This window comes from Notothenia rossii, assembly GCF_949606895.1.
Source record: "Notothenia rossii genome assembly, chromosome: 4".
NCBI lineage: Eukaryota > Metazoa > Chordata > Actinopteri > Perciformes > Nototheniidae > Notothenia > Notothenia rossii.
Window position 1 is genome coordinate 80,574,342 of NC_136902.1, and position 16,461 is coordinate 80,590,802.

General features: G+C 39.8%; 1 protein-coding gene across 1 annotated transcript; it reads left to right on the forward strand.

The window, feature by feature from the left end:
• The first annotated feature begins 10,114 nt into the window (after positions 1-10,114).
• On the forward strand, positions 10,115-15,036 carry LOC307034808 (uncharacterized protein). Its single transcript, XM_079673714.1, has 2 exons — positions 10,115-10,349; positions 12,028-15,036. The coding sequence occupies exons 1-2, from the start codon at positions 10,296-10,298 to the stop codon at positions 13,288-13,290; spliced, it is 1,317 nt and encodes a 438-aa protein (XP_079529840.1). The 5' UTR covers positions 10,115-10,295; the 3' UTR covers positions 13,291-15,036.
• Positions 15,037-16,461: the final 1,425 nt, after the last annotated feature.

Here is a 16,461-nt window from a genome sequence, read left to right on the forward strand (position 1 = left end):
TGGGGTAAACAGAAACCTTTGACAGAGACACAAAGTGATAAACCATATCTGTGTTATTGCAACATAGATTTGGCTGTTTGTTTTGGGTTCAGGAGGATCTCCAGGAACTGTTGATGAACACACACCACACACACACACACACACACACACACACACACACACACACACACACACACACACACACACACACGGCTGTGTGACTTGATTCCTATGTGCAGCTCTGGCTCCCTGCCATGGCCTCTTTCTGTGTGTGTGTGTGTGTGTGTGTGTGTGTGTGTGTGTGTGTGTGTGTGTGTGTGTGTGTGTGTGTGTGTGTGTGTGTGTGTGTGTGTGTGTGTGTGTGTGTGTGTGTGTGTGTGTGTGTGTGTGTGTGTGTGTGTGTGTGTGTGTGTGTGTGTGTGTGTGTGTGTGTTATAAAATACATTGTTACATGTGTATGCACAAACTTAAAAAAATATTCACGAACAGCCTAAGAAAACAGATGCATAAGGTGTTTCTGGTTTTTGTTACAGAAAAAGAAAAAAGACATGAGTCTGATCTACTCTATGAAGTCTGCAAAACTAACTCGATATGGTGCAACAGCTCCCCTTGCTGGTGAATCAGACAAATGGAGGAATTGTAAATTGTAATATGGTGATCTAAAGATATTGGTGTTTAAATCCATTTAAATGCAGCTTATCTTTTTACATATGTTTAACAATTTTCCCTAAATGTTTACCACATAACACGTTTATGTATGATTATTTATTCACAAATTGACAAGTTTTATTATAAAACAGTTTGACACAATGTCCCAATTTGATGGTTAATTCTACTGCCCTTTATTTGAAATAGCAAAGAAATATCTAAAGGGGAGATTATTCCCTTCGCAACTTCAATTAAAGAGTGTAGCGTGTACAGCAGAGATGAAAATAATAGATCGTACTCGAGCACAAGTACAAGTAACCTTTCTTAAATATATAATATAATAAAGGTTACCCAAGCAAAAGAAAAATCACTTGTTTAGAAATGTACTTAGAGAAAAGTAAAACGTTATATAAAATACTTCCAAATTAGTGCAAACCAAGGGCTGTGATAATTGGAAGCAGAAACATGTGCAGATATTTTATTTAGATATGTTCATGTTGAGAAGGCCTGTGGCCTACAACTGATAATAAATTATCAAAATAAGCATTCCTGAGCAGGGTAAATAGCATTACCACTGTACACTAGGCATTAGGTGACATGAATAAAAATAACCTGACACTTAAACAGCAAAAATAAAAACACATCAAGGTCGCAAACACAGGTGTCTAAACAATATAAGCTTCAGTGCAGCTGTAGCCAGTGTATACCCCAAACAGTATACCACAAACACACATAACGGTATTGGGATATAGCAATGAAAGAGATGCAGCTTTTGATTGACACAACGCTTCCTTGTGATGCACCTGGTTGATATCACTCTCTACACAGTGAGTTACATTTATATGAGTCTATTGTTACATGCATACAGTGTGTTATAGTAGGCCTACTTACCTGTCTCCAAGGTATTCTGTTATTTCGCAAAGTCGCGCATCATCGTAGGTGTGTTTGTTTTGGGTCACTTAGCATGCTAGCAAGTGAAACAGTGATTCATTTAGTGGGAATGCTGACACAGCATTCCAACTATCTGTAATGCTACGCACGGAATTCTTTATTATTTAGAGTGCGTGATGTCACAGAGTGGAGGACAGATTTAATTTTGCCTTCATATTTTCATTTAAACCTGCCATAATTCCCAAACCCTATATTCCTGAGACATCATTTTTCATGACAAACGTAGGAAAACATCTTGTAGCTTGAAAGATAAACAAAAATTAAGCAACATAATTAAACAAAATGCCTCTTGAGGGCATGAAGTGACAAAAACTTTCAACATGTCTCCATTAAAACCCATTGTAAATTCAGCCTCACCTTTCCCCACCACAGCACCCGCACACCTTTAGTTAATCTGCCAAAAAGGCTATATTATTAACCCGAAAGTACACAAAAAGTACACGTCGGATGCTCAAGTTCCTTGACATGCTTCACACTTTGAAGTTTCACCGATATCTGTTACGGTTCTTCAACAAAACGTTCACATGTAACAGGTTTATCTCTCATTCAGAACAATGAAAATGCTCTCCTCTCACTGATCACCATGGAAACGTTTGATCTCTGGACACGTCGTTAGCTCAAATATAAACACCTGTGTCATGGAACACGAGGATGTCATAACTCCAATTGACATAGTTAGAGCAGCAGACTAATGACATGGTCACTGGAGTTTAACAGATTGTCTCAGCCTATTATTTTCCATCTGATGGAGACTTCATACTGACTTCAACATGTTCCACATATTTTAGACATTATTGGTGACATATGCTTTTAGTTCTAAAGTTTTCAGTTCAAATATTCTGCTGCTTTTTAATGCATTTAGACATTTTCTTGTTCTTATTTCACATTCAAGTCCCCTCTATTCATGAACCCTTTACAGTACTCAGCCACACCACTTATATACCAGGTGTGACTGTTGCTATGTGAGTTCATATTTCAAATACAAGGTTGCTTGTTTGATTCAAGCTCTTGTAGTCAATATGTCAAGGTATTTATCCCTAGGCAAGGCAAGGGAAGTTTATTTATATAGCACTTTTCTGTACGTGACAATTCAAAAAAGTATGCGACGATTCAAAATCCCTAACATTTTATCAGGTAACTAATGACCCACACTCAGAGGATCTTTATAAACGTTTTAAGTATCGCACATCTTTAAACATGACTCTTATAAATCCCTTTTAAAACCAGCGATGCACTACAGTGTCAGCTTTTCTAAAATAGAAACTTCAATGTTCACATCTTTATAAATGATTTTACTTTTCAATGACCTACAAATAATCCTAATAATAATCCCATTTTCAATCTTCCAACTGTTGGAAATATTAATATATTTTTTGGTCAATTAACAAACCTGTTACAAATGTGTTGTTCAACAAATTTGAGCCTTTGCCACATTTATTTGCATTATTTATATAATTCCTACATAATGGGGAAGCTTGGATCACAATGGAAACCTTTGATCTCTGGACATGTTTTAGCTCAAATATAAACACCTGTGTCATGGAACACGATGATGTCATAACTCCAACTGACATGCTCAGAGCAGCAGACTTCAGATAATGGTTAATGGTCCTGCCCTCAACAGCTCTACGTCAATTATGGGGTGTCATCATATGCCGTTTCCATGGAAACGCATCCCACGCCATAAAACATGATGTCGCTGTAGCTCCAATGGGCACGGTCACCTGTATATCACCTCTTCACGCTTCAAGAGCTCTACGTCATATCTGACATCTCACCATATGCCGTTTCCATGGAAACACATCCCTCGCCATAAAACAGGATGTTGTCCTAATGCCTATGAAAAGGGTCAAAACAGCACCAGACTTCAGATAATGGTTAACGGTCCTGCCCTCAACAGCTCTACGTAAATGATGGGGTGTCATCATATGCCGTTTCCATGGAAACGCATCCCCTCGCTATAACTCCTATGAAAATGTTCAAAAAGTGCTCAAACTTGACATGTGTTCTAACAGTCCAGCCGTGAAGACACCAAGGGACAGTTTTGAGATTAATTCAAATGCCGTTCCCATGGCAACACAATGCTCACCATGAAACACGGTTTTCTCATAAATTCAGCGAAAATGCTCCAAACGGCCCAAAACTTCACAGGTTTGGTAACGATGCAGCCATGAATGCATCTAAGCATATTATGGGATGTCATCAAATGCCGTTGGCATGGTGAGAGATCATTCGCCATCAAGTTAGTTCAAAAGTTTGCAGTTCAAATATTCTGCTGCTTTTCCAAGCCTTTTTACTTTCTTTTCTTCTCTCATCACACATTCAAGCCCCCAGTGTTCATGTATCATTTCAATTGTCAGCATAAAGCATTCCCACTAGCAATTTCTACAGGAATTGCATTCTCTAGCTAATGTCGATGTGTTTTATTTAAACCAAGATGATGTATATACTAATGCTAACGTCAACCCATAATGAACTGTTTGTTAATTTAAAGGCATTATTTTGCATTGTATTTCTCACCAAGTGCTAGTGCTTTTTCTATTCTCTAGAAGATGCAAATGAAGATTTAGCAAAGTACCATATTAGTATACTAGTAGCAACAAAAATGCAACGGTCAATAACAAGAACAAATACGCAAGTAGCCTAAATGTTTACTGATTTTTTTTAAATACACAAAGAAAACAAAAAAATTGACAACAAGAGTGTAATTGAGTCAGCTTGCCTAAGAAACACACATTAGAGCACAGTAGCCACTTATGATTCACTGGCCTATATCAAAAAACAATCCTGGGACACACTTGGTCCAAAACCATATGTTTTTGCAATCAGAGCTCATTGTTTGGAGTGAAGGACAACACAAACAATGGTGATGCTAATGGATATTCAGACACTATCCAGCAGAGGGCAGTAGAATAGAGCAAATACAAGCAAGATCCTGTGTAATCATACTATAGACTGAATTGATAATACAGAGTGTAAATAATATGTGTTATTCAGGTTGCCACAAGATTGGAAGCACACCGTTTTTTGAAATATAAAGGAAAATCATGGCGACTTTAATTCGATAGCATATTTTAACTACAGGACAGGGTATGGGGTACACAACTTGCATTAATATACAGAAGAAAGCAATAAAGGGGCAATATAAACATACACATAAATACAAAGGAGTTAAATATTAATGGAAAAAAAGAATACAGGAATACATTTTTAAACAATTGCAACATATTGAACAGCAGAATAGTGTTATGGTGCTGCAAGACATGAATCAATGAAATATTAATAATTCTGATTATATAGTAACATTTACAGTTGATTGAAATGGAACTAAGAGGTGTAGCCTTAACTGTGGCACACTTCTCCAAAGTTAAAGGACACAAATAGTCCATATAGTTTTGGCCATATAGTCTACTGCAGGATATTTTGCCAATTTCATCCAAAGAAAACAAGTCAAAAGAATTGATCTGAACTCTCGCTCCATCACTCTCTCATACTCTCTCTGCCCTGTGTTATTGTCTCGTTGTCCATTGCTAGACATTTGAGAGACATTTGTCACTGTTATCTTGTTTTTAAACCTCCTACGTCCTCCTCTCTTGCTCTTCTTCTCTCTTCTTCTAATTGAATCCACAGGAGTGAATTCCAGTGGGCAGGGGAGGGAGGAGGTGATGTCGGAGGTCAGAGGTTAGGTTACGACCTCTGCCCTGTGAGTAGAACCCTACTGTGCTGCGTTTCTGGATGTGTGCGTGCGCATTAAACCGAATCAAGAGAGAGTCATAGTTGTTATGTATTATGCATAACTAAACATTCCGGTGCAGTCACTCTGGTTATCTTTGCACAAGGTAGCTGCTAAGCCTTTATGTTAATTGTTGAATATAATGTGCTTTACTTCATTTGACAGTTATTGTGTGTTGTCTTTACTGTTATAGTAAGTATTCCTTTAAATAAATAACAGCTGTTCAAATACATGACTTTTAAGAAGCTAGTTGTATTAATGCCAGATAGTGGGAATCATTTTTGAAAGCACAGTATCCCTAAGAATAAAACTGCAGCTTTACTAAAACTTTACTGACTGACAGGAAAACTCTCTTCACAAATCCCAAACTCTCTCTGTAAATCCGAAAGGCTCTGTGTAAGCACCAAAACACACAAATGCACTCTCTCACACACACACACACACACACGCACACACACACACACACACACACACACACACGCACACACGCACGCACGCACGCACGCACGCACACACACACACACACACACACACACACACACACACACACACACACACAGCGGATGGAGCAGGGGGTACATTGTGTAAGACAGAAGGCGGTGAGAAGGGGGGTGAAGAAAGGGGAGGAAAAGAGGAGCAGATGTTCATCAGCTCTACAGACCCCTCCTCCCCTCTCCTTAATATTTCAATAGCAATAGTAGCCTCTCATCTGAAGAAGCCTGTGGCTGTATAGGAATGACTTCACTTAATCATGAGAGATTCAATAGGCTGAGTGTTTGTTTGCGTGTGTGTGTGTGTGTGTGTGTGTGTGTGTGTGTGTGTGTGTGTGTGTGTGTGTGTGTGTGTGTGTGTGTGTGTGTGTGTGTGTGTGTGTGTGTGTGTGTGTGTGTGTGTGTGTGTGTGTGTGTGTTACTTTGTCTGTCTTTGTTGCCTTACTGAGAACAAGACACACAAAGACACACACAACACACAATGTTACATTAAAATTGGTTCACTCTGTTGGTTGTACTGATTCTCTCTCTCTCACACACACACACATTCCCACACACGTATGCACACACGCACACACTGTTCGGATTATGGTTTAGCTAGCTTCCCTTTCCTTAGCTAGCTCTCCTAGCATGCCTATCCGTTTCTTATAGCTCCAAACTGCAATCTTTCTTCCTGTTAATGGAAACACGCTGCAGTGTTTGTATGTTAGGTGTGCTGTCACATATCTCACAAAACACGTGTTACTTTATGGTTTCATCCTTTTTCTTCAAAAACATCTTAGGTGTACAACAGAGGCATCCTGCCTGCAGTAAATCATCTTAGGGCCACCCCATGGAGCAATGTCACCACTGTAAATCTCTTCTAATATCAAACAGATGTTGATTCTGCAAATGTTTTCCTAATGACTAGGCTAATTATTTCACTGCAGGAAGATTATGTGACAAAGAAGGGAATGCATCCCATGACACATGTTTGTGCATCTGGCTGAGTAATCCCAAATCTGTAACTTTTTTCCAGTCTTATAGAAACCTAATGCCTTCCCCTCATTTCCCCTGTTTCTTCTTAATAGCCCCCAATCCTGTCCCTTCATCCGTCTCCTCACCCCCTTCTCTTCCCTCCTAACAAGCCCTTCTATCCCACCAATTCACTACCTTCTGTTATTTCCAGTGTGTGTGTGTGTGTGTGTGTGTGTGTGTGTGTGTGTGTGTGTGTGTGTGTGTGTGTGTGTGTGTGTGTGTGTGTGTGTGTGTGCATGCGTGCGTGCGTGCGTGCGTGCATGCATGCGTGCGTGCGTGTGTGTGTGTGTGTTTGTGTCTGTGTATGTGTGTGTGTGTATGAGTGTAAGGGGGTAGAGTTGCAGAGAGCAGGCCATTAGTTTGTTAGTTGGTTCTGCAGCTCATTGAGCTCATTGTGCTCCAAAGACCCTCTAGCCCAGCTGGACTCAACAAGTAGCAAGAACTCTCTTTCAAATCTCTCTCCTCCTTTTCCTACCTCTTCCCCTCCCCCTTTCCTTCAGAAACTCCCCCTTCTCTTATTACTCCCAGTAATCCCGTACTCACCCAAAAAGGGATTTGTCTATAGTAGTAAACTCTGCTTGCCAGCCAAAAAGCTTGTTTATAGATAAAACTTGTTTACTTAAGCAAATCAACAGAAAGGCCTTACCTCAAGGCCCTCGTGTTGCTAATGGCTTGTTGTTCACAGTGGTGGTCTTCATCTCAGGCTAAAAAACAAACACACAAAGCCAACCTCTTAAGACAATTAACTAATTAGGACAATGTCTTATGTCTGGGTTAGAATCCAAAGGTCACCTGCAATATAATCAGGCCTTGTTCACATTTGGCGTTAATTCCACCATGGGTGAAAGCAAGAAGCTTTCAGTTTTTTTACAGGATTGAACAAAGCTAAAATGCATACTGGATTCCTGGTAATGTGTCCACATACAGTAAGTGGTGTGTCATCATGGTGGCATAGGGGTTAAGATAGTGTTCCCAATTCGATTTCCGGCCAGACACCTTTGCTGTCAGTCACTCCTCCCCATCCCTACCCTTTTTATTGTTTTGCATTGATCTTTTAGCGTGCTTAAAAAACTAAACGCACAACAGACTTAGCCACTGCAATGATCCAATGTGTAGTCTCTCTATTTGGAAGTGGTAAGTTACTAAATGATTCAATAAAATGTGAATGTGAAATATGAGAACAAAAGGTCACTTAAATTTCATTGAAAATGTATTGAGGATGCATTCTGATGCCAGATGAGAACTGCAGTCCATCTTAATCGGATGACCTGATGTATCTGAACAATACAGCATCCAAGCTTCCTGTTTGAGGAACTGATGTTAGAGGCAGACACAAGATATGAATCCCCATTTTCTTTACTAAAATAGATTTGTGATAATTTCATCAGTAGAAGGACAGGACAGAAAAGAGCGATGACGTGGATTGAAGATCTTCTGCAAAATTCAAACCTAGGATGTTATGTTTACATGGCACTGGACAGCTGGACACCAAGATACCTCTTAAGTCCCCTTTGACCGCAGATATGTGAGGAAAGACACACATTTAGCTTCATATACAAATCACACAAGTCCAAACACGTCAGTTTGAGAAAAGCTTCAGGCTGCGGACCGATAATGATAACGTTACATCTAGGAGGGAGGAGGATGGGATTTTGAGAGCCTCTGTCAAACACACAAAAGCATGTATACACACAAACACAAACACTTAATGGTGACCACTTGGCTGGACCAAAACAACGCTTCGGCAGGCTTTGTTCTCAGCTGTACTCATCTTTCAGGGGGTTTAGAGCTATGTGCTGGTTTCAAAAACGTTCACACTTGTTTCTCGGAGTGGAAGCCCAGCTATTTTTTACTTTAATTTATAGGTTTCACCTTCTTGATTAATTTCTGACATTCTTCTTTTCCTTTTTAAATACTTTGTCAGACAACTATCCTGTGAGAATATTGCTAACCTCTTTTCAAAAAAGTGAACAATGTCATCTTTAATTGAAGATGGAGCTTTTAATTTAACCATATGTTCTTACATTCTCAGTTTAAGAACTGCCCTAGTGGTAATAAAACCCCCTTATCCTGCAACTGGTAACACTGAACTGCACAGGAAAAACTAAAAGCTGTTTTTCTCCGCTTTAGTTGGAGCCAATTGTTTGCAAACTTGTCAGGCTACTGGGCATGCTGTTGCAATCCTCTTTACAACCCCTAAGGTGTGACAACTTCACTCCTGGCAGACCTGTGGATATGTGTGTCTACTTGAAACTCTGTCTTTGGACCAAATGTCTTACCAGTTATAGGCTAGGAGTTTGAGACGCCTATTGACAATGCTCACTTTGCCATTATTTCAGGCTATAGGCATTGGACCCGTCATACATTGGGTTGTGATCAGTCTTAGGTTTAGGTTTAGGGAAAGATAACTTTACTTTTTTGGTTTTTGCAAAAAAAAAGAGGAACAAACTAGTGCCAGAGTAGAACTGTCAGATAGTCTCATCACTCTGCAGTGGTATTTTTCACACATCTACCTTGGAAATCAAAGACTTCACTCCTCCTTGCCTGTCTCATATGGCTAGTCTGTCTCCATACTGGTATACCCTTGTCTAAAGGTCCTCCTGTTTTCGGACTGTGTTCCCTTTTTTGCCAATTGGTTGCCCTTTTCATGCTTTTGTTTGTCTGCCTTTCATTTGTAATAATCTATATTTAGTTGGTTTACAACATTGACATTTCACAAAAAACATATCTTCACATAAAATAATTTCTAAAAAAGCTTAGGTAACTGAAGGGGGGGTTTTATCAGCATCAGGCCATAAGGAGTCAGGAAAATGGCTAAAAGCTAACATTGCATTAGGCTTATCGTTTAAAATATCAAGACTACATTAGACTATACCGCGCTGGTAGTATCAGTGACATGGTCTGTGAAACATGACTGGGTTGCAAAATGTACTTCATATATTTAGGTTTTTGGGGCAAACTACGTTCATTTGTGTATTCAGGCTACATTGCATTCATACAGTCTTTTAACAATAATGGTGTTAGACGTGTCCGGAGAAAGTTAGCTACAGTAAACAAAATAAGGATAACTATAAGTAGGTTCTATTTCCACTTACAGTGTCTTGAAACGAACTTTAAAGTGTAAGGAAAGTGTAGGAGAATGACTCCAAAAGATAGAGAGAAACCAGGATCCCCTTTATATTGAAATAATTAAAAATAGGATAAATACAACTAGGCCTAGTTTTAATTGAACCGGGTAGACTACTATAGGCTACAGAGAGACTGCCGGGTCTGGTGAAAATAACTTTCGGCTGACTCACAGAGGCGAGGGAGGGGCTAACAGCGGTGTTTTAAATCCACACGTGGTCTGGGTCTTGGGCTTGTTTAGCACAGCATACACAACTAGAAACTTCTGACGAACTCATGCAAGCGAGTTGCCCAAGTCTATCACTGTGGGGGCAGACGGGAACGGACGAAACTTTTGATAACTCAGCAAAATGCCCTCTTTCCTCCTCAACGAGTTCACCGACTTGGAAGACATGATGTGCAAGGTAAACGGAAAGCGTAGAGAAAGTTGAGCGGAGCAAAAGTTTGCTTGGTCATGAGGGAGGGAGGGAGGAGTTCAACTTTAGCTAGCTAGCTACACTGCTAACGCTGCTACGTTTTTGCTCTACGTGCTTTAGTACTTTGTTTAGCAGATACTGTTGTCCTTTTATTAGCCGTGATTTTCTTCTGTTTACTTGTGGCCTTTTCAAGCTCTTTTTTTTATAACAATCTTCTCTCAAAATTAGCCTTAACTGAAAAATAACTTGTAGGGAGAGTTGTGGGAGCGTTGTTGAATATAGTGCAACAAGGGCCCATTTAAATAGTCTTGAGAAACAGTGATTGAGATTTAAGATTTCAACACGGTAACTTTACTGGTCATGGAGAGGTTACTACGGTTAATACTAACGGGCGGTGAACGCCAACAATTCGAATCAAAACAGCACCGTAAACTTAACTAGAGAACTTGCGCCAAACAACAAAAAGTCGACAGTTAAAGTTGCCAAGCTGCGTTTATAGCATGGAAACATGTGTAGTTCACTGGATGCAAGTAAGTTAAAGTCACGTAGGAACATGTTGTTAGTTAAATACAAATATTTTCTTCAGAAATAGGCAGTGTTGTAAAATAACAAAGTAGAATGGCAAAAGTAGTATACCGAAGTAGAATTTTGAGGGACTTGTACTTTACTTGAGTATTTCCATTTCCTGCTACTGTACTTCTACTCCACAACAATTCCGACTTAAATTGTGTACTTTTACTCCACTGCATTTATTTTTCCCTTTTCAATTACTTAACATATTTGTATTAATGATGTGACATAATTAGCACTTAAATAAGTCATTTGTAACACCTGGAGTAAATTCAGAAGCTACTTTGCATTGGAGTAGCTGCATCTTTACCAGTTTTGATAACCATCTAATTCATCAATAATCATGATTAACACATTTTCTTCGGAAATAAGCCAATCTGCATAATGAGTACTTTTACTTTTGGTACTTTAAGTATATTTTGATGCTAATACTTTTATACTTTTGTACTTTTACTTCAGTAACATTCTGATTGCAGGACTTTTACTTGTATTTCTACACTTTTACTCTACTTTAACTTAAGTATAAGATCTGAGTACTTCTTCCACCTCTGGAAATAGGACATTTCACTGTAATTTGTGAAATGCAAAGCACTATATCTCATTGCCTGAAGAGGAAAGTACGTACTGCCAGGTTAAACCTTTTTGATCTAGTTGGTGTATAACCAATCTATAGTAGCAATGAATATATCTGGGGTTTTTATATTGTTTATGTAATAAATATAGTCAATTGTGACTTATAAATAATCAATTTATTAAGTTAAAACATAACTAATCGCACTCCTCAAATGACAAGAAATGTTGTGATTATTTCAATAACTATTATTCAATTAAATAATTTTTGGCCAATTCACTCCAAATAGTCCACAAACCTGTGTTCTCCGCTACAAAACTATTAAGGTACATTACTGAAGTCTTTAGTTTGCGTTGAATATTACATCAGAATGCATTTCCACCCGTTTGCATGTCAACACATGTCAGTGTGTCAATTGATAGACACTGAATAATGCAACATGGATAAAAAAAAAAAGTGTAATCACTCAACAATAATGTTGGATTGTTTTGCCTAATATTGTGTTCTCTTTTTTCTTCTTAAAAGCAATTACTGAATCTGGACTTGAGGGGCCATAACAGACCACTATCATCCCTCAGTCGGACCATGAGATCCCCAGGATGCATTGGACAACCACGCAGCAACTTATCGTTTTCCCTGACGTCTCTCTCCTGCCCTCCCACTGATTCTTCCGACAGTGTATTTCTGACCTCCAGCCAATGGGGACTAGAGTCAGAAATCCCTCTGCCAATGGAGACGGCCAACACCAACCAGTGGGCAAAGCCAGGCTTCCTTGCACAGCGCTCCATCAGCATGGTAGAGACCGGCAACACCACAGCGTCAGGTCTAGGCTGGCCCGGGACTGACATGTTGCATTCCCCAAGTGACATCAGCCCCGACGCACTGAATACCAGCTCCTCCTCTTCCTCCTCATCCGTTTCCTCTTCCTCAGCGCGCTATAAGACTGAAATGTGTCGCTCTTTCAATGAGAGCGGCTTGTGCAAGTACGGTGGGAAGTGCCAGTTTGCTCACGGGCTAGATGAGCTGCGTGATCTTAACAGACATCCAAAATACAAAACTGAGCCATGCCGCACATTTCACACCGTTGGTTTCTGCCCCTATGGGATGCGCTGCCACTTTGTCCATAACAATGAGGAAGAAATGAATCACTCCGTGTCCCGTTCCTCCTCTTTTTCGTCATCCTCCTCTTCAAGCATTCCCCAGCAGCCACCTGGCTCCTTCCGCTCTCACAGGCCTCCTCTTGTCAGACATAGCTTCAGCTTTCCTGGGTTTGCCTCTGCCCCCCAGCCAGCCTTTCAGCCTACCCTTAACGCTCGACGTCCTCCTGCCACAGCTTCCTTCTCACGTGCTCCATCGGCCTCGCCAACTTCCTGCGCTGGCATTACTAACCTCCTTTCTCGTGCCTTCCTGGAGATGGACTCTGCCTTTGAAGCCTCCCCTGTCCACCAGTTCCAACCCCCCATGGTCCCGGCCCCTACAGCAGATCCCCAGTCTCCATTCCTGCCTTCCCCAGACTCTGGCTGTTCTCCATGTGAGCTGTCTCCGAATGCCTCCCCTCCCCTGGGGCAGAGTCCAAATGCTTCAGAGGTGTTTCCGGGGCCACTGGGGGCCCGAAGTCTGTCCTATACCTCTCTGTCGGACCAAGACCAGGAGCAGGATAGGAGCAGCTCTCCCAGCTCGATAAGTGGCTCTGAATCCTGCGGGGGCATGCATGATGCTAATGGCAGACGATTAGCAGTATTCAGTCAGCTCTCCGTTCCAGAGGATGCTACTGGATTCTGCCTTTAGGCTGCAATGTGCTGTGAACACAAACATACATATTGCATACACTCAAATATGCAGAACCAAGATACTCTTGAGACACAATATATGCAGTGCACACATATCCATGCTCAAACACACACACGGCCCTCATTTACATTGCCACTTCATTGAAACCTCAGAAGTTCTTTGCACCTGCGTGTCTTCAAAGGAAACAAAGACTTAGTGACTGACTCAGAATGCACGGAGAGATTCGCCGATTAGGTTTAAGTGGCTAAAAAGTCACGCTCATATCTATCTGTAAGAGGAGAAGCTAAAGTGATGCCGAAACTGAATTGTGTGTTGCCACCAGACATGGTGCGTAACGAGTCAGAATTCAAATAGAGCTGGGAGCGATCGAAGCTTTACCAAAATAGTATACCGATACGGCAAATTGAGACAAATGTTGTAATCACAGTGTGATTGGCCTTTGTGCCGCCTGTTGTTGAGTCCCACCACACAATGTTTTTATTACATTTTGACATCATCCGAGTGATTCTCTAAAAGATGTAGCAAAGCCAAAGACATCTTTTGTAGCTCTGACATTTTGATTATGGTGGTGCAAACACAGTGTAACTTATCTTTTTAGGAATTGTGGATTTTCCATCAGCCGTTCACAACTGTCATGTTTATAAGCTGGTGAAACAGTTTTTTCCTCATAGCTCTACAGTCTGAGGTTACATTTAAATCACTGGCCTCCAACCTGAATGTTATGTTTTTTAAACAGCTGAAGTGCCTGTTATGTTATTTACCAGGTCATGTGTTGAAACAATATTTGCTTGTTCGTTAGGAGTGATGTGTGGATGGGCTGTGAATCATTTTATTTAGTCAAGTAAGCTTAGTGTAAGTTCAGGTCTCTCCGTTGTTAAGATGACTAAAAGTGTTCTTTTGTGTCTTGTTCATTATTGACAAACTGCTACCAGTTAAGTGCCAAATGACCAAATTGAACCTACAGGAGGAAGAGGGGGTACTCTGTTTCAGCTTAACAAAAAGCCAAGTGGACTTATCCTACTTTGTTGAATCCAATGTTTATGATGCATTATTCAACATCGTATTCAGACCTATATGATCTGAACATAGCTAAAGTTGCAGGGGTTCATTTCCTAGAAAGAAGTATGAAACAGTTAAGGGAACATTTCATGGCAGTCCTGTTTAAACCATTGCAGAGTATGTATTTTAGATTATCTTAACAAACATTCCCAGGAGTGTGGATTTTCCCCCTCCTTTGTCCGCAGGTAGCATTGGTGCAAGCTTTTTAAAAAAATATTTATAATTTTTGTGACTCACCCCACTATTTTTCATCCCTCTGTCTATATTCATTATTTGTACTGTTGTGAATGTGTAGCGTACCTGGTCACATGTAGGTGAAATGTGCACCCAGGTTGGTTGCCTTACTGAGCTAGATACAGCAATCTGTATAGCGTTATGGTATGTATGCTTAGTGTTATAGAAATGTTACTCAGTTGTTTTGTGTGTTTATGACGTAGTTGGTTAGAAGAACAAACACTGTGCTGTTACAGGTCTATTTAAGATTGCCTTTTTCGTCAACATGTTTTAAGGCTCGTATAAGGTGATCATAATTTAGTAAATTAATTTTTTTCTTTAATTTATTTTTAATGTATTTATAGAGGACTTTGAATTGGTAATGCTTGCATCAAGTTTAATTTATTTGGTTTCTCTTTTTTTGCTTTTTTGTACTGGTAATAAAGTTTCCTGTTTTTGATCTTTTCACAAGTTTGTTTTGCTTCTTATACTTCCACTAGTAAAATGTATAGAGGCGTATTTGGCGCATCTGCTGAAAGTTGCTAATGCAAAAGTTAAAAGACGCGTGTATGTTTTCTTCGACTTTCTGACTACTTGTATGCATTATACTGGCTCTAGTATCTTTGCCACAATGTTCACACATTTGTGTCATGTAGCTTCAAGGTGCAGGGAGGCAGGAAGGAAGCAGGAAATCAGTGAACTGACATTTATGGTTTTCATTGTAGATCAAAATCTCAAAATGGCCCTGTATTTTTGAAGTTAACTGCATATACACATGTCAAGAGAAGAAGCAAGGAAATAATATGCTTCACTCCAAAGTTGATACAAGAAACATGTTGTATCAATGCCAATACATTGGTATTTGATCCTTTTTAAGTTAGGCAAATATAAAAAATTGCCACACTGACTAGGACTTGGTTTTCACTTAACTATACTGGGAAGAAATCATTACATAATTGTTCCTTAAGCCGTAGAACAAATGATAGCATGCTCCTTTTAGTATGACTTTAGATTAGCTTCCATTTCATTGAGAATGGTTAGCAGGTAATCAGACTAGAAACCTTTATTTGCATCTTCCAAGTTTTACTGTTGTGACTACACCAAATAGTAAAACCTAGAGTGAAACACAATAGGTCGTCCATGTTTACAGGGGAAAGCGTGAAACAGGAAATGAATAACACAGTTGTGCTATTCTACAACCTCGGCTTTTAAAATGTGCCAACAAACCAGTGTTGCTCTTTGATCATAAGAGAGTATACTTCTTGGCTTTTTTTAAATTTTATCTACTCAATTAAAGCGAGTTAAATGCATACATTATCAAGAGAATTCAAACACTGTTTTGAAATTGGCTTAACTGAGTGAAGTCCAAAAGGTTAGGAAGCTACTGCTTTGTCTCATATTTTAATAAACAACCATAGCAACAATGTCTAATTAAAGCAAGTTTAGTTATCGTCTCTTATTTTGTAGTCATAAGTCATTTGTGCCTTAACCAGTTTGCTGTAGAAAAGCAAGACACTAGTGTGTGTGCGTGTGTAGTCATGCCAGAATCGAGATTTCATGTGGAGATAAGAAGTCTTTTGTTTGGGGTTTAATCTGAACAATCCTCTGCTCCCACCCATGTCCCTTGCTGATTCCGTCCTTCCTCCAGCACTTCTTTCCTCTCCTTCAATTACTTCCCCTCACCTCTCCACTTTCTACAGCTATTACTGTTTTGATCCTCTGTTTCCATGGTGAGCAAGTTGTAGACGCAGGATTTTTAGCAGGTCAAACCACAAAACTGAATTGGTCTCCAGATACCAGGGAAATATACTACATACACGTAAAAACAGCCTGGTATTCAAAAACAAAGTGTACTCTTCGTTTCTGTAAACAACTCATAGTGAAAATTCAACATCA

Bases quoted from the DNA above. Each gene is read 5' to 3' on its own strand.
- LOC307034808 (XM_079673714.1), top strand. From the start codon at position 10,296: ATGCCCTCTTTCCTCCTCAACGAGTTCACCGACTTGGAAGACATGATG. The intron at 10,350-12,027 runs GTAAACGGAAAG...TCTTCTTAAAAG, and splicing joins TGGAAGACATGATGTGCAAG to CAATTACTGAATCTGGACTT.